Below are 17,280 nucleotides of genomic sequence, written 5' to 3' on the forward strand. Positions count from 1 at the left end.
AGTCCAGCTCCATGGATCGGCAACAGAATTGGGACTGCTGTGTTCCGATGCAATTCCAACTCGGGTGTATCCCTGTAGTTTGCTGCCATTTTCCTAGAGTTGAAGACCAAAGTTTAGGGCTGTCGATTCGGTAGGTAGGCATCTTTCCCGCCTTGACTGGATGTATGCTTTTGTTTGACCAACTTTGTCATCCTTGGAGAAGGCTTGCGACCAATGGCGATATCTTTGCATTAGTCTCCAAAGTACCTGCATTAGTTGGGTTGGTAACTCGACCAGTCAGATGGGTGGTGGTGCTGTGCCGAATCCGTTGACGGGCAGTGGGCTGACGTTGCTGCAAGCCTCCAGACAGGACTAGAAGGCAAACATGCTATTTTGGAGGTGGAAAATGCCAGGAACCGTTGAAATCTCACCGCAACCGCTTGGCGCAAAGATAACTAACTTACCTTATGCGAGTTCACCTCTCATGTTCATCGCATGCCGCCCAAGAAGCCAGTAATGAGGATTGTGCTCGTAAAATTCAGGACAGGAGCTGACAATCTTTCTAGGTATGTACAAAAGTCTCAACGGGTGTAGGTGCCATCGATCGTGTAATCCTTCTGCGGGCCATTGACAGTGTACGCCAAATTCCAATCCACCAGGTTGACAGCCTTGAAGCGAAAGTCATACTTGACGTCGTAATAATCTTTGATACACATGTGTCCAGCCGTCGCCTTCCAGCTCTTTTCATTATCGTCCTTTGGCACCGTAAATTCCACCTTGTGAAAGAGGTAATCGGCCCTCTTCTGATCATCCGTCTTCGCAAACCAGACACTGAGCTCGTCCTTGTTCTCGTTGTAGCGCCAAATGTAGCGACGAGTGGCTCGGAAGGTGAAGCCGCTGTCGGCCTCAAAGTCGCCTTCTTCGATGTACAGGTACTCCATGCCGATATCACCGCCTTCTTGAACAATCTTGTCGAATTCGGCTTCGCGACCATCTCTTGTGCCCTCCCGGAGCAAGAACCTGGCCGTACCGCTGAAATGACCGCTAGGGTGACTGGGAAGCTTGCTTGTGAGTTTCCTCTCCAGCTTCCACTCTCCCAGTAGAGACCGAAACACGGCCTTTGCCACAAATTTGCCAGATGATACACCTGCCCATACTGTTGCTTCGGTCTGCTTCAGAGATTTCGTGAATTCCGGCTGCTGAAACTCGTTAAGCCTCTTTGATGGATATCGCGCCGGAGTCAGAATGTTCATCTCGTTGCCAGCAGGGGGGAGTGCGGGCATAGCACCGAGATGGTCCACACGCTCCATTTCCAATGCTGTGGCAAATTCTTGCATGAGCCAGGCGTAGTCTCCCATGGGGAACTGAGATGCTCGTGGGTCGTCCCGAAGTGCGATCGTCCGTTGAATAGACTTGTCCTTGTCCAAAGCTTGTTTCAGGGCTTGGGGCAGAGCAACAGATCCTGATCCGCCGGCGTTCCAGAGAGTTGTGACAAATCGAGCTTGCATCTCCATCACACCCCAGTATTGAGAGCGGTAGAATCCGACGAATCCAAGGTTGGAAATGCAAGGGTGATATGTGCCATGGAATGCCAACGCAACGGTGTTGTTCAGATCGTCTGGAGAAAGAGAAAGCGTCTCCAGTTCTTCCTGCGGTAAAAAGGAGATTGAGTCAGATGCTTTGAAGCCAGTTGCCAAAACCACTGCTACAATGTCGTCGACTTTGTCCCCTGTTGGCGAGATGATAGCCTCATGACCGGAAAGCTTGTCCAGTTTGCCCTGGGTCACAGTGATGAGCCCTGACCGAACGAACTCGCTGTAGTTGTCGCTGACTGCTATGAACTGTGGGTTGGCATGGTCCTTGTGGGTGAAGGCGAGTGCAGGGGAATAGATGAACTGGTCTGTTCCGAGAGCAGTTTCATAAAGGGAACTGGTTCGAATTGCTGACTCCTCGGTAATGTGACCTTGCGTATTCGTCAATGGGTGGGGACAGTTGGAGAGGTTATAGGACGCCAAATCCAACGGCAGGAAGGGGGGTGCCGGTGAGCTTGCCTGATTAGTACACATGTATCAGTTTTGCTCTCCCAGTTCTCCAACAACATGAAATGAATAGGTACCTTTGGTGATAGAAACATTGGCATTACCCAGACCGGTTTTTGAATAATGTGATGGACAGAGTATTTCTCAGGGTTCGCTATTGGGCATGTTCCAGGCGAGTTGGTGACAGAAGACAAGTGTGTAGCAATGGTGCCGGCAATCTCGACGCCTGACATTTGGCCTCCGACAACAAGAATCTTGCCCCCTTTGGGATTACCTCCTCCAAGCAAATCCTTCAAATTTCGGTACTTGCTGCTATGGATGACGGGTACTTCGGGATGCTCAGGAATCACGTCGGACCCAGGGACTGCTGGCTTCCCAAAATAGCCCGAAGCAACGAGGAGATAATCAAAGGGACGTTCTCCCAGGGTTCCATCCTTTGAGCGAGTCCAAACACGCCAGGATCCAGAAGGAGTTTTCTCGGTCCTCTCAACGCGAGTTTCTAGGCATAGCTCTGCCGCGAGGCAGTACGCTTTGTAGTACCGATCTAGATACTGGCCAACCTGCCACGCTTGCGGCAACTCAGGGGCATCTTCGGGCCAAGCGAGATCACTGAATTGGACGGTGTGTTTGCTCTGGTTGGCGACCATGAGAGGATGGATGAGGCCACCATTGTCGTCCCTCTGGGATGGCCAGAGACCCCCCAGTCGAGGTTGGGAGTCGACAATGGTGACCTCAAAAGTGCCCCTAGGCACGTCGTGGAGAAGAGACTTGGCGGCCACGAGACCCGAAGGCCCGGCCCCTGAAAAAATATTAGCATCAACATAAAGACTATAGTGTGGACAGTCCGGGTGACCAACCAACAATGCACACCGTCTTCGTCATGGCAGCGTTCAACTGGGCAAAAAGTCAGTAGGCCGGCGCGCCCGGGAACGATCAGACTCCTCCTCACTTCGGATAGCCGAAGCCAGGGTCGGGCCACGAGTAAGCGGGTCCGAAGCAGGGCGGGCAGCCGCCAACTAAGGCGGAAAACAGTCACTATCTTCTAAAGATGATGGCTAAGGCTATGCAGGAAGATGGTTGTCTCGGGGCTTTTCGTTTGTTGGTTTGGTTCATTTCACTCAGGTTTAGTCATAATCATTCTCACCAGATCAGATGGCTTCTCACCAACCAGTAAGCGAGACCCACCTCTCTGGCAGTTTTGATTGGTCCAGGCTTAGGTAGTGAGAGTATTACTCATCAACCCTCCAAGACAAATCTCATCTCACTCATCTCAACTCTCAGCTCATCGACTTCAAGCTCACGCACCTCTCATCACTCTCACTTATATCCCATCCACTCGTCAAATTGGAAAATAACAAGACAAGGGTTCAGACAACCTTGTGATCTTTGCGTCCGCCCAGGCTCGGGGCTTGCATGGTGTAGGTGGCAGAGGGTGGTTGGAACCCATGTCTTGTTATTTTCCAATTAGACGAGTGGATGGGATATTTTGCATTCTTTCGTCTTTTCCCCCAGCAATGACAAGACGTCCGCCCCGGGGTTGCCGAAGAGTGGCGTCCAAAACGTGACTTGACATGAGGTCACATAAGGTTTGCTGCCACAAATCACAGGATTGCTGTTTGGCCTCCTGCAGAACGCCAGGAACGCCGAGGACGCCCCCACTGTCACCATCAGCAAACACCAAAAGTCCCGCGGACAGCGAAACTCGAATCGTGACCGGCGCTCTGCATGCTTGGCTCTTCGTTTACCGGAATACATACATACACATGCTGCCGGTCGTTTGATGAAGACTAGAGCATGCAAAGAGGATGCGGCCACTGTGACACAACATCATGCCCCCGAGACGGCCACCGAAGGGCCCCACATCCGACAGCTGAAGTCCGACTCTCGGGAGCCCGAGTGGTGCCGTCGTGGAGCGGTGAGGGTGGTCTGCTACTTTTCGTGGAAATGCCTGCCTGCTTTTCTCCCTGCGCTTCCTGCGACTTCCTGGCCGCCCTATGCGTCTTTCCACCGGTCAAGTCGGCATGTCGCAGCTCAATCACCTGAATTTCTCCTAGCGGATGCAACCTGTCAAAACCTCCTTACCTCAGCTCTGCAACACTCACGACACCACGGCGCATATTCCGCTCCTGGAATGGAAGAAGCAAAGAGTGGATGGACATTTGGGGACTTACGGAGGCGCCTCCGATGGGCGCGGGGCGTGCCAAGCCAGATGTGTGGCTTGCAGAGAGCCGATTGGCGAATCCTCGGCCGTCTGGGCAAGAATTCGCAGAAGCAATTCCGAACATCTTCCCGTCTTGGCAGATGCTTACCAACCTTGGCATCGAGACGATCTGTCTCCTCTTTTGACCTCTGCCAAGTGTCTGTTATCAGACCCCCCCCTGAAGAGCAGGCAGTCCATTCTAATTTCTCCATCTCAGCAGACACGTGGGCAAGGTCGCAGGGAGGCAGTCCTACCGGGCACTTGCCTCATGGCCATGTCTTCCGCCGGAAACAAAGGCAGAGTCTCGCATTAGTCTGCCCATTGTTGCTCATCGACAATCTCCCGGCAAGCCCACGTCCACGAGGAGGGGTGCTGGTTGCGCTCTGATGGTTGGACAGGTGTAGCAAGGATTTGAGGTTGACCACGGCTTCAAAGAGCAACTGCGGGGAACTCATTTCCTAGAGATTCACTCAGTCTCCCGTCCAGAACAATAGGACACCCACTTCATATTCAGACGTGATGCTAGGATGAAGCCTCTCGGAGTCGCCGTGTTAGGTCACCCACATCCAAAGCATACAGCGCGCTATGCCAGCGCAGGTATAGTTATTTTGCCGTTCTCTTGTTGGTCCTTTCTACCAATCTACTTCATGCTGTTGCCCAATAGGCCTTTGTTGTCGACTGGTGGCTGCTTACCGTAGTCTGGTCTGGAAAATGGCCACACTGAACAGTGGAACCGACCCAAGGTATCCAGGTAGCTACCTCGCCTTGGTACGGTGCTGAGGTAAAAGACATGCAGAAGCATGCGGGGTATAGACTCGGTGGCTGAACTCTTGTCCAGCTCCAATTTTGTTCCCGGTAAGCTATCGGAGCCGGTTCCTGGGGACCTGGGCGCAATGTGAGTCTGGTGAAAGCTGACAAGATGGAGAGACAGCAGCTTCCCATAGACGGCACTGGATCTGGGTCACGACCGCTTTATCTCCGGAACTCTCAAGTACGTGCTGGGGCAGCCTACCGTGGTAAAGGCCGTAAAAGGCTTTGCGAGTGGGCATGTCTTGATTCTCAGTAGGGGGAAACTGGTGGGAGCCAAAATCTTGTGACACAGTACCTTGATCTGTCTTGCTGGGAACCGGTCGAGTGAGACACTATGACGCCCAGTCAAGGTCCAGGGTCGCGCTATCTTTGGAACTCGTCAATCTGGCATGCGTGTGGTTACCGCTGCGAACTCGGGTGCCCCAGGAGGCGTCGATATTAGGGTATTGGCCGGCCCCAGGTAGCTCCCAGAGAACCAGAAGCAATATATGACCATGATATTCGGAGAAGCTACAAGCATCACCGCTTCGGAAAGACACACAAGTTAATTTACGATCCCTGCTCTGTGGCCGCCTGACGACGCTTCCAACGGTTCTAGAAACCTTCACCTCGTAGGCCAATGGCCGAATTCTCGGCGTTCGGATGCTGTGTCTCGTTCACTGGAAGCCGGTAAAGAGAGCGGGGGCGTGGAAAGGCGCTTTCGGGCATGGGCTCTTGGTCCTGCAGCTGCATCAGAGGTTTGGAGACACACTTCGGGGTCGTTGTAAGTCGCTCTGCTTCTCAACAAGAGGGGAGGGGGGCGCGGTCTATTGAACTTGGCTGTTCGGGAACATGCGCAGACGAAAGGACTGACTGGCAGGGATACCGAGAAAGCCAGCTTCGTCCATGCCGGGAGCCAGTATATTGAGGTTTGCGATATCCCTGTCGCTGGTTCTCAGTGGAGAAACACGGACGGGCAGTGGTGTCCTGTGGAGGGTGGCATCCGTCCGTGGCGTCTGGTGCCAGCGCCATACATATAACATGCTTCAGCAGTTGAAAGCCTCCTCCGCAACTCAATTCCGGTCATGCATCGTTGTCTCGACGGTATAGCGGCATCCCCAGGCTCCACGAGGTGACAGATCGACCAATTGCGTGTTAACGAACCAGCTGCTCGCTTGCCATCCCAACACTACCACACCTTGATAACACCCACGTAGCATTTCCTGCACGCCAAACACCACCCTCTCTGCACCTTCTGCTTACAGAGACACGCTGGGATTGGTCGTTTGTGGCCTCACTTCCCGACAGAAGACCCGGAACAAAGATCCTTTTCGATATTCGGGAGTGCATCGCGCTGATCGCCCGCTCGGTGATATCGGTGTGGCCCCCGCATCCAATAGAGCGGACAATACGTCAACGAATAACGGTCAAGTGACTAGAAGAGGAAGTTGAGACTGACGCCTTCACTCCACACCAACCAGAATCTGTTTTCTGCTGGGGGAAAAAATGGACACCATGGGTTCGTGACTTCCCCCCCTCACTTCTCCGCCGTCTGACTTTGAACATTAAATACACAACTCCCATCCTGCACCATCCAAGCAATTGATTCCCGCTCGTTCCTCTTCTTCATGATTCATTGCCCTCACACCATCAACGGTAGCGTACTTTTCAAGCACCGTTGCTCAAAGCCCGGCTGTATCCCGTCTTTCCGGTCCACTGGACCGTCGTTTCAAACCAAACTTGATAGTTTGTGTCGGCTAACACAATCTGGGCTCTCACAGCAGCCAACGACATCGTCACATCAAAAGAAAGGCTAGTCCTGGAGCAGATGATTAGCATGAGTGACGACAGAGAGAAAGACTCCATCAGCGAGGCTCAGCGAAGCCACGACGAAGGAATGGAGTTTCCAGAAGATCCAGACGCCCATCTCACGGCGGCCGAGAAGGCCGAAGTGGTAAGAATTGACTTGAGTCATGTATTTTTCAAGTCAATTTAGCGCTAACAACCATCATACAGGACCGCAAGTTACTCTGGAAGCTAGATAAGAAGCTGATGCCATGGGTAACTCCATTGCCACTCCTTCACTCGGCCTTGAGCAAGACTAACCGCAATTTCAGCTTTGTTTCCTTTACCTCCTCGCCTTTCTCGACAGAACAAACATTGGCAATGCCAAAATCGCCGGTCTCTCTGAAGACCTCGGCCTCACCGTCTCGTCTTACAATGCCACCCTCACCATCTTTTTTGTGTCGTACGCCGTCTTTGAACCCATCACCAATATCATGCTAAAACGATACCGGCCCTCGGTCTTCATCCCCATCATCATGTGAGTCCTGGTCAAATCTACTTCTTTGTACCACTCTGACAATCAATATCAGGGTGCTCTGGGGAGCAAGCATGCTAGGAATGGGCTTCGTCAAAAACTGGTCCGGCCTCATGTGCGCCCGCTGGTTCCTCGGCCTCACCGAAGCGGGCCTCTTCCCCGGCGTAAATTACTACCTCTCGTGCTGGTACAAGCGTTCTGAATTTGGCCTACGCGCTGCCGTCTTCTTCTCGGCAGCTGCCTTGTCCGGCTCGTTCGGTGGTTTACTCGCTGCTGCCATCGAAAATATGCACGGCATCGCTGGCCTCCCAGGCTGGGCCTGGATTTTCATTCTGGAGGGCCTCCTTACCATCATCGTCGGTATCATGTCCTTCTGGCTAGTCTACGACTTTCCCACCGAAGCCAAGTTCTTGTCTGAAGTTGACAGAGCGAGAGTGGTCAGGAGGTTAAAGTTTGACAAGCAGAGCTCGGCGGAGAATGAAAATTACACCAACAGTGCGCTGTGGGAGAGTCTGAAGGATTGGAAGATGTGGCTCGGGATGGTGATTTACATGGGGTGTGACATGCCGCTTTACGCGTTTTCCCTGTTCCTGCCGACGATTATCAGCGATATGGGCTGGAACACGTCTGTCATTCGAGCGCAGCTTATGAGCGTGCCCCCGTATGCAGCAGCTGCTATCCTGACGGTTGTTATCGGTTTCATCGCCGACAGGACAAGACAGAGAGGCCTCTGCAACATTCTGGTCTCAGTCTTGGGGGTGGCGGGGTTCGCAATGTTACTAGCGAGCGAGGATGCAGCGGTCAAGTATGTCGGCACGTTTCTCGGAGCGTTGGGGATCTACCCTTGCATATCGAATACTATCTCGTGGATGGCAAACAACACCGAGGGGGTTTACAAGAGGGGGGTGGTGATGGGGTTTGTGATTGGGTGGGGAAATCTGAACGGGGTGGTGAGCAGTAATATCTTCTTCAACGGGCCGAGATTTGTGGAGGGACACGCGGTGATTATTGCGTACATGGCGGTCTTCCTCTTTGGGGGGTCGGTGTTGATGACGGTGCTGTTGAGGAGGGAGAATGCGAAACGGTTGAGGGGGGAGAGGGATTACCTGGTGGAGGGGATGAGCGAGAAGGAGATGGAGAGATTAGGAGACAGGAGGCCAGATTTTATTTATACGGTTTGAGGAGGTTGAATAAAGGGAGGGAGAGGGAGAGGTGGAAGACGATAAAGATACCATTTTGCTTTTTTCTTTTTTTTTTTTTTTTTAGTTGCTGGTAGGCATTGCCTGTTGTGTCTTGAGGCTTCAACACCTTTCACCGCACATCCGAAACATTTTGAGCCTTTTTATCTGGTATTATTTCTCCGCGGCAGTAAAAAAATGGAGTGGTTCTTTTTTTGTTCGCTCTGTCTTTTTATTTATTTTACATTTTTATACATGAGCAATCATGGCACAACCACCATCTATCTTTATGGACTCCCTCCCCCCCCCTCTCTCTCTCTGCACATGTGAAGTGAAGTCTGCTTGACTGACGCTACGCAGATTGCAGTCACAGGTCACAGTCACACGGTCCACAGTCGTGAGCTGAGAGGGTCTGGTGGTCCTGTATCCAGACGGGGAAAATTGGAGGCATCACATGTGGATGTGAATCCCTCAGTTTGGAGAGGGACGGTAACATCGGAAAGCACGACATGTGGTTTTCCCACTGGCTAGTTGTACAGAGGGCATGTGTAGGACAGGTTGGGAGAAAGAGGTTTCGGTTCGGGAAGAACTCAGGTACTCAAGTTGGCCGAGAGAGCGACGGTAGGAAACATGGCGGGAGAATAGGTGCAGATGTTAGGTGCACCCAAGGTGATTGCTCGGATGCAGTATGACTTTGGTGGTGTAAGTTCTGGGAGGTGCTGTAAACTTCTCTTCACTCAAGAACAAGAAAGTCGCATTGGTCCTCATGGAATGTATGGTTTGATGGGATACAATCTACCCAGCATCCAGGTGTGGGTTTGTTCAGTGTACGGAGGATTACTCCTGACGGGAGACCATCAGATTTGAGGGGTAACAGCTTGCCATGGCTAGTAGTACAGTCTTGAGAGTACTACTGCCCAACATGAGGAGACAGCTTGCTTAGCCCGTTTTGTAAATAAAGAGGCTCGCGGCCCGGTCGAAAGGAGACAGCCTGTGGATGACGTCTGCCGAAACAAGGTGAGCTGCTTTCTGTTGTGCCAGTCCTCCGCATACGGCGGCACCTACAACTGCCTCGGCTCCTCCGTCGGTCTTATGCGTGCGTATGCCAGAAGAGTGGTGTTTGTCCAATCTCTCTTTCTGATATCGTACAGCCGTCGTTGCCGTCGGTCTGGTCCGTTGTTAGACCTGGTGGTCGGCGGGAAAAGGGGTAGGGAAGAAAAATGCCGAGCTTGCCGACGGCATGGAATAGGTACCTGGTAGGAAAACGGTAGCGCCAGGCCAAGAGCTGAACTTTCAACCTGTCCGTCGATCGAACTCGCGTGTTGTCTCGGGGTTTGCAGCCAAGGTGAATACGTCAAAAAGGCGCAGCTGCGGTTCTCGCCATCGAGACGCAGTCGACCGGGTGCCTATGGTAGGTAGCTGCACGGACAGTAAGAGTTGCATTTGCTGCTCAGGCTGGCTGCCCGACTGCCAGGAAGCAAGGATGGGGGCGGTCGTTTCAGGGGTAATTGTAACGTCTCTGACCTTTTTGACTAAGATCAAAGACCACAAAGCTCGAGCGCCGGGCACAGCAGCGACATTGTGCGTTGACAAGCGGGCGCGGTGACACTGGACTTGCTGGGAAGACGGGCAGGAGGGCGAGTCAGCGAAGTCTGTTGACGCTCTGTGGCAGAGCGCGGACATGGGACTGCCATGATGGTTTGTGTTGCTGGTTCAGAGGCAGGTCTTGGGTGCTGCTCAATCGTGTCTGGCGAGGTTGCAGTTTGGTGTGCCCTGCTGTGTGCTGTGTTACCACGGCCATCCCACGATGTCCCTTGGCCTTGGTTGCCCGGACTGGTGCCTTTCGGCGGTCCTCTTCTGAGGGGCACAAATGTCCAGGACGTCTCTGTATGGCGAGTATATGTCTCAACATCCAGCAACGTTTGTGTCACCGCGCAAGAAGTCGCAAAAATAAAATAAAAAACCATGAAAAGGAAACAAAGACGGAATACGGGCTGCGTGCCAAGGGAGGCCCAGTTTGAAATGTGTCGGCCTTTGATTGTGTTAGATGCCCGATCAGTGCTTGCCTTTCGAGTCCCCCACGTTTGAAGTGTAGTGCTCTCTGCAAGGCTCACTTCGGATGAGGCACCGTTGACACGCGTTGTCCGCAGGAAGTTGTTGTCAAGGCTGGCCGGGTTTGAGATTTTCTGCTGTCCTGACACCTGATTGACTGCTCGAGATGCATGCTGAGATCACCAAGCCAGACACAGACGATTAATGGTCGATGACGGGCGGGAGAGTGCTGCGGAGGAGTGCTTGTCCCTGCAGATAGCTGCAGATTGCAGGACCGGCAGCAGCCACACCACCTGAGCCCCTTTCTCACCGATGCCCGACGGGGGAGATGGTCCTGGTGGTCTTCATTCCAGTGACTTGAGGTAGGAGCCAGGTAGGTAGGTATCATCAAATGATAACCTCGCTTGCATATTCTGACCGACCCGAGATTCAGCGGCATGGCTCGATCGGCACAGTTGGTGAGCTGATTCTGGGTGCCGCACCACATACATATCAATATGTGTAGGGAATGCCATTGGTGTCGGATGAAAATAGGATTCACCGTCCAATGCCTCTACAACGTCTCCCTGCTGCCGGGCGCAGCTGGGGGTGTTTGATGCAGAACGAGCTGACGAATAAGACGATGGCCTTTCATGAGTCACGAGATTTCAAAGCAGCGCACAGGCACAAGGCAAGAAAGAAGGCGGCCAAAATGGAACCGTTCCGGAAGGGCTTCACCGCTGCTGTAATCCCAGAGGACCCTGGTCAGTCCTTCACATCGACTGCCCCTTTGGACCATATTCATCATCACCTCGACAGTGGATTGGCTGCCGCCGTTGAAATAAATCGAAGCCATTGGCTGGACCAAAGTGCAAGAAGAAGCACTCCTGTTGCCAGACCGGACAACTGTGTGGGACCTGACAGATGCGTCGGGCTATGAGAGCACTCACCAGACCAGGGCATCATTGTAAGATTCAACTACTCCTTCCCTTTCCCTCAGGTAGTGCACCTTTCTTCCTCCCTTCTTGTCAGATGGTTCAGCCATAAGAACCCACAAGAATCGGAACTCAAACGTACCATTAAAAACCCCTCAGTCTTCTCTATTCCCAAATTCTCTCCCCTCTTCACTCTTTTCCAACCACAAACAAATCAATCACCACTTCAACTGTATCATATCACTCTTCAGAGTATACTACAGGCATCCTTCACCACCTCTCTGGCAGCAGCATCACGGCATATCAAATCATACCTCTCAAAATGCCGTCCTCCAATTTCAGCAGCTCCTCTTCATCCACCGCTGCCGGCGAGAAATCTCGGATTCCTCCCGACTACGAGTGGAAGTACCACAGCGGTCATGAGTCCAGTCGCCTCTGTTCCTGCAAGACTTGGTGTGTCGCTCAGTCCCCTTCCGTCATGGATCTCCTTTTCAATGTCGAGAGGACAGTCGCTAATATCTTTGATTTTGACACGATAGCTCCTGTGGTGCTGCTGTCCCCTACGCCGGCGACCTCTGTGACGACTGCTCCAAGCCACACTAGGACAGACGTGTTCTTTGGTTGATTTTGGGAGGGCCGTCTTGGTGTCGGATAGGTAGACTCTGTGGGAGGCCTGTTTTGTTCTGAGATGGGTGTTGTTCTTTCTGTGGACTCTGCGTCTGGATTCAAGCAGCTGGTGCCTCTGATAGGACCGGAGAAGGAGTTGCTTTAACATGTTTTGGTTCGTCACTTTCAGTCCATCATCTCTTCCAGAGGTTGGCCTAGTGTGAGCTGGTGTGACTGACACTCCTTGACACAGCACCATTCGTCCAAGCAATGTACCTTTCCTCGGTTTCTTTCTCTCTGCTTTCCCCACGCCGGTACTTCATTCCCGACACGCCTCCCGGCCCTGGGACCACGAGGCCGGATCCTATTCTTATATCTCCACAACGAGCAGACGGTAACCCGTTATCGCGACCACTACTCCTATACCAGTCCGGTCCTGTCCTCCCCGGATTTCCAGAGACTTGACATCGGCACCCAAACAACCTGTACTGGGTCTTTGCCAGCTCCTTCTCCTTTCGAGCCCCTTCTGCCTTGCGACACTTTGGGCGGTCATCCTCCGCTCCTCTCCAGAACAGCACCTCCACCGCTCCTCTCCGGAACATCACCTCCACCACCTTGACAACCATGTCCCAGCCAAATTGTCATGGGGTGCCACAACGAACTCGTTGCAGTCAACTTCCAGTGCCTGGTTTCGTCGGCAGAGGACGGGATGCGTGTCGCGGGTACCCTCTGGCCTAGGATCTCGTCGGTGCTATCCTTGGAACGAGTATCCCAAACCAGCCAGATTGCCCTCATGAAATCACTTTTCTGAAGAAAGGAGTATTATGGGTTGGCAACGAAGATGTGGGTAAAATTGATGATATCGGTGATGTATGGAAGAGGGACAGAAAGGAAAAGGCTGTGGCCCAGGTTGCACCCATCGAATCATTTTTCTGTATCAATACACATTGTACCATTATATATTGATCCAGTCCGTCTAGACGTGCCTACTTTGTTGTGAGCGTTTACCAATCCCCACTTCCCCCACGAATAATCAATTCCATTATACGCCAATGCGTCTGCACTTCCCTCTCCCTTGTCCTTGACCACGTGCGTGAGAGCAGCATCCATGAGCCTCTGCCTCACCTCCTCGGGCGTATGAGCCCCATAGACCATCATGAAATACGCCGCCAACCTAGCAACATGCGGAGCAGCCAATGCTCGTCCCGCTCATCACCGCACTGGCATGATTATCTCCAAACCCAGCCGACATGACGTCCACCCCGGGAGCAAAGATATCAAACCCCTTCCCATAACTGGAAAACCCAGCTCTGGTACCATTCTGGTCCGTGGCCGCAACAGTAATCCCCATCAGGACACAAAGCAGGCGAGATTGCCCCCAGTTTTGGGCTGGTTGGACGTGGGTTTTGAGGTTGAAAATGGGGGGCTTTGGGGGATGGCTCATTGGTGTTGCTGCCTCTTTTGGAGTTGGTCGGCGCGAGGAGATTGACGATGGTATTGGATTGGGTGGTGACTAGGGCGTTGGGTTCAACACGCTTGATCTGTTGTTGTTGTTGTTGTTGTTGTTGTTGTTGTTGTTGTCAGTAGAGCTGTTAATGGTTGGAAATGAGCAAGCTGTCTCACAAAGTCCAGCTGCTTGAGCTGCTCAACGTGCTCAGGGTCAAGGTGTCCATGGAAGGCTCGAAACCCGGACCCGATGTTGAAGTGCCGGATGACACCGGCGTATTGATTGGCGGCTGTTGAGAATTTTTGCGCCGTGGCGTGCATACCCACGGTATAAGCAAAAAACTGCTCATGAGAGAGATCAGGGCCGCCGTGGAATTGGACCAAGTACTCATTCGCGAGCGACTTTTGGGTATTGGGGTTGGAAGGGGAGTGAGGAGAATGAAATGTCGTCTGGATGGCGTTGACGAAGACATCCGTCAGTAGGATGAGGCTTGAAGTGAGTGACTTCAATGTTAGAGTCATGTTGCCGAGACGTAAACAAATTCGCAGTCGAAGACGAACAAAACAAATCTCGATGTTGATGAGAAATGGGTAGTGATATGTCCCAGAACAGATGCCTAAATACAATGAAGTCGAAGGCAACCGTGGTCGTTACGTGGAAGGGTTTGCGTGAGCACGCAGATGATGTTGCCTTTAAGAGCTGGACAGGTATCCCAGCAAACGGAGGTTTGTATTCATCCCACTGGGAACAGTAGCCACGCACTTGTCATGAAACATTATCTCAAGATCTTGAAACAATTGTCATTCTTCATAAGGCATCAATCCAAGGTATCTAGACAACAATAAGCACGTAACCCCATTCTAAACTCCAGCTCCTCAGTCAGGCGTCTACATCCTGAGGCCACCAATCGGTCAGTGACCATCCGTCATTGTCCAAACCCATTAATCACCGGAATTACTAAAAAATAGCTCCTCGAATGACCCATGTTGATTAACTCCTTACAGGCTTTCTCCTTCTCGAGGCCTCAAACTCCACAGCATCGTTACCGAAGGGATTGTTCGGGGAATAACCTCCGCCGTTAGTGTAGTACTGCTCGGGAGCGCCCCGCGGGGTGCGAGTAGTCGAGGTCGGAGAATACGCGCGACCCTCTTCATCCCTCACTTTTCCCGGCCGGGGTGGCGGAGGAGGCGCTGCCTGAGGTGGCCGTGTCGTGTATCCAGTGTCTGGAACATGATCAGTCTCCACAGTCACTTCCGGTCTGATGGGCCCGTAAGCGGTGCTCGGGGCATGAGTGGATGGTGGTGCAGGAGCCTGGGAGGGGGGCTGAGAGTATCTAGTGTTGTCATCGTACCCTCTGCTTGGTTGCGGCTGTGGCGTGAACTCCCCATTGGAGGGCTGTCGCGAGCGTCTTGACCGTTTGCTGGTGCTTCGACGTACTGGCTTGGGAGCCTCATCATCAGACGTCGACTCGCCATCTTCGGGTGCATCCTCGGCGTATGCCCTGAGCTCCTTGCGCATGGCAAGACTGGCACAGATATCCTTGGCCTCTTCGATGGCCTTCTTCTGGACCTTCAATGTCTGTCTCCGATCCCTTGTCTCCTTGTTCTCGGCAGCGATAGCCTCGACAATCTCGTTGCTCAAGCCCAATACTTCGACCGAGTTGAAGATGCCGTACATGCCCTGGAGCAGATGTCTCTCGACAACCTGGACAATGGTATTGCGGATGAAGGTCTTGGCAGCGAGCTCATAGTAGATGAGCATCTTCTCGAGCACTTCTTCGGCTTCCGTGTACCGGGCACCATTTTGTGAGCTGGCGATGTGCCAGGCTCGCAAGCGCTCCTCGTATTCAGGGTCGTAGGGTTGGACCTCGAGGTTCTGGTCTTGCATGAGGAGATCCAGTTCGTGCTGGGCTTTGGCCATCAGAGCCTTCATTTGGGGGTCGAGGAAATGACGCCGGAGCGGCTCGCGCATGCGCTTCGGCCAAGCATAGTCGATAAGCTCGCCGAGAAACTCGTTGCAAACAACGCCGAGGTTGTCCTTGTGCTCTTGGGCCAGCTTGGGCCAGTTCTCCGAGTAACTCTGGAAGAGCATGTAAACAGCTCGGGGTTTGGCGTCCATTGGGAATTCAGTACCGCGGATCTGTCGGAGCAACATTTCAACCTCGCTAGTCACAAACTCTCGCTTAGCATGGTTAATCGGAGCAGGATCGTCGAGGTCTCCTGATGCGGGGGGCATGGCGAAGTTGAGCTTGCGCCCCTGGGCCCTGATTCTTTGCGAAAAGCGGTCATTTTCTTCGCTAGCACGGGCGCGGAGGTTCTGCGCTGGCGTGCCTCTCGGGTCGGCAGTAACTCTGAAGAAGGTCTTCTTCGGAGGGTTCTTGTAGAAGCCGTATACAGCTGGAATGACAAGTTCCTTGGATGCCGAGAAGAGTTCAACGAGCTCAATCCGCATCTCCTCCGGGGTGTCCTTGCCGATGCCTAGGGATTCGAGTTCGGCGTTGGTGTCGTCAAGTGCCTTTTGGATCTGCTTGCGCAAGATATGGACGTGCTTTCCGATGTGAAGCTGGAGCTGGACGCTGAGCTTCTGCATCAATGCCCTTGTGCCACAGATGTTACGTGGGACTTGGGCCCATTTTCCGCTGTTAAAGAAGGAATCCTCTACCCGACGTCTCTCCTCCGGGGTGGGCCATGGCTGGCCGGCCTCTCGGGGTCCGGGGTTTAGGAGAACATACCAGCCCAAGCGGAAATCGTTTCTCTTGTCCTTATTCATGACGAGGTCGATGAACTTGTCTTCGAGGCCAATCGACTCGGTAAGGTCGGGCTTGGTCAACACACCAATGGTTCTTGACCCATTGGGATCGAAATGCCGTGCCTTGGTGAGAATAGGGGCTTGAACGTAATCCGAATTTCCGCCGACGACTGCCAGAATGATGGTGCGAGAGCTCTTCATGTAGCGATCAGAAAGGGCCTCGATAGTTCGGATATCTTCGAGCGACTGGTCGTTGTTGGCGTTGCGAACGAGGCCAGGCAAGTCGACGAGGGTCAGAAGGGGCATATCAGGACCCCTTTTCTCCACTACAAGGATATCTCGAGCAGCAAACCGGCCGGGGATGTTCTTTGGCGCAATCATGTCGACAGCCGACCGCATGAGCTGCTCAAACGGCATGTTGGTGTTAACCATTCCGCCAAACTGCCTCAACCTCTCCTGCTCGGGGAATGGTCTGTTCTTGTCGGGAATGACAGACACTGTGATGCTGGCTTGTGGTGCCCTCCTCAGCCTGATTTCGGTTGCAAATCTGGTGCAGGCGCCGGCATCTCGCGGAAAAGGGGTGCCGGTGATGGCCTCGAGGACGGAGCTCTTGCCGGCGCTCTGGTCGCCGACGACGACGATCTGCGGGAGCTTGACATTGTCAAGTTGGGCAAACTGAAGCTTGTCAATAAGATCGAGGAGAGCGCGTTGGTCTCCGGCCAGCTCCTGGGCGTCCAGGGCGACCTCTAGCCTGGTGACCATGTCGAGCAAGAAGTATATAGGATGCTGGTAGGTGTGCTATACAGCTGGATATAATGATGGATTATGTCGGTAAATATAGGGAAAGTTTGGTGATAGATGCGCAAACAGCTATGGCTCAGCTGTGAGGCTTGATAGGGGGAAATGGCAGACGGGACAGGAACAGCAAGAGGAGAACACCAGAGATGTATTAAATACCTACGACGCCCTACCTTTGCCCGATGACAATGGCACAAGTTGGGCGGTGCC

The 17,280-nt window shown here is 53.0% G+C and overlaps 6 protein-coding genes across 6 annotated transcripts; 4 read left to right on the top strand and 2 right to left on the bottom strand.

Annotated features, from left to right (window-relative positions):
* Nucleotides 1–389: 389 nt before the first annotated feature.
* Nucleotides 390–3,879, bottom strand: QC761_105780 (uncharacterized protein). Its single transcript, XM_062873833.1, has 3 exons — nt 2,876–3,879; nt 2,096–2,817; nt 390–2,030 (listed from the first exon to the last, which is right to left on the bottom strand). The coding sequence occupies exons 1-3, from the start codon at nt 2,898–2,900 to the stop codon at nt 561–563; spliced, it is 2,217 nt and encodes a 738-aa protein (XP_062736915.1). The 5' UTR covers nt 2,901–3,879; the 3' UTR covers nt 390–560.
* QC761_105783 (uncharacterized protein) lies at nt 3,799–4,622 on the top strand (the record flags this gene model as incomplete). The annotated part of the gene is made up of 2 exons (XM_062873834.1): nt 3,799–4,376; nt 4,436–4,622. The coding sequence occupies 2 exons, from the start codon at nt 3,799–3,801 to the stop codon at nt 4,620–4,622; spliced, it is 765 nt and encodes a 254-aa protein (XP_062736916.1).
* Nucleotides 4,623–5,990: 1,368 nt separating this feature from the next.
* QC761_105790 (uncharacterized protein) lies at nt 5,991–9,489 on the top strand. Its single transcript, XM_062873835.1, has 4 exons — nt 5,991–6,961; nt 7,024–7,068; nt 7,125–7,330; nt 7,383–9,489. Exons 1-4 carry the CDS (start codon nt 6,836–6,838, stop codon nt 8,506–8,508), a joined length of 1,503 nt encoding a protein of 500 aa, XP_062736917.1. The 5' UTR covers nt 5,991–6,835; the 3' UTR covers nt 8,509–9,489.
* Nucleotides 9,490–11,082: 1,593 nt separating this feature from the next.
* Nucleotides 11,083–11,381, top strand: QC761_0006090 (uncharacterized protein; the record flags this gene model as incomplete). Its single annotated transcript, XM_062871833.1, has 2 exons — nt 11,083–11,300; nt 11,356–11,381. Exons 1-2 carry the CDS (start codon nt 11,105–11,107, stop codon nt 11,379–11,381), a joined length of 222 nt encoding a protein of 73 aa, XP_062736918.1. The 5' UTR covers nt 11,083–11,104.
* Nucleotides 11,382–11,793: 412 nt separating this feature from the next.
* QC761_105800 (uncharacterized protein) lies at nt 11,794–13,443 on the top strand (the record flags this gene model as incomplete). Its single annotated transcript, XM_062873836.1, has 3 exons — nt 11,794–11,924; nt 12,011–12,252; nt 12,331–13,443. 2 exons carry the CDS (start codon nt 11,794–11,796, stop codon nt 12,072–12,074), a joined length of 195 nt encoding a protein of 64 aa, XP_062736919.1. The 3' UTR covers nt 12,075–12,252; nt 12,331–13,443.
* Nucleotides 13,444–14,514: 1,071 nt separating this feature from the next.
* QC761_105820 (uncharacterized protein) lies at nt 14,515–17,034 on the bottom strand (the record flags this gene model as incomplete). Its single annotated transcript, XM_062873837.1, has 1 exon — nt 14,515–17,034. One exon carries the CDS (start codon nt 17,032–17,034, stop codon nt 14,515–14,517), a length of 2,520 nt encoding a protein of 839 aa, XP_062736920.1.
* Nucleotides 17,035–17,280: the final 246 nt, after the last annotated feature.

The sequence above is a fragment of the Podospora bellae-mahoneyi genome (genome assembly GCF_035222275.1).
Source record: "Podospora bellae-mahoneyi strain CBS 112042 chromosome 1 map unlocalized CBS112042p_1, whole genome shotgun sequence".
NCBI lineage: Eukaryota > Fungi > Ascomycota > Sordariomycetes > Sordariales > Podosporaceae > Podospora > Podospora bellae-mahoneyi.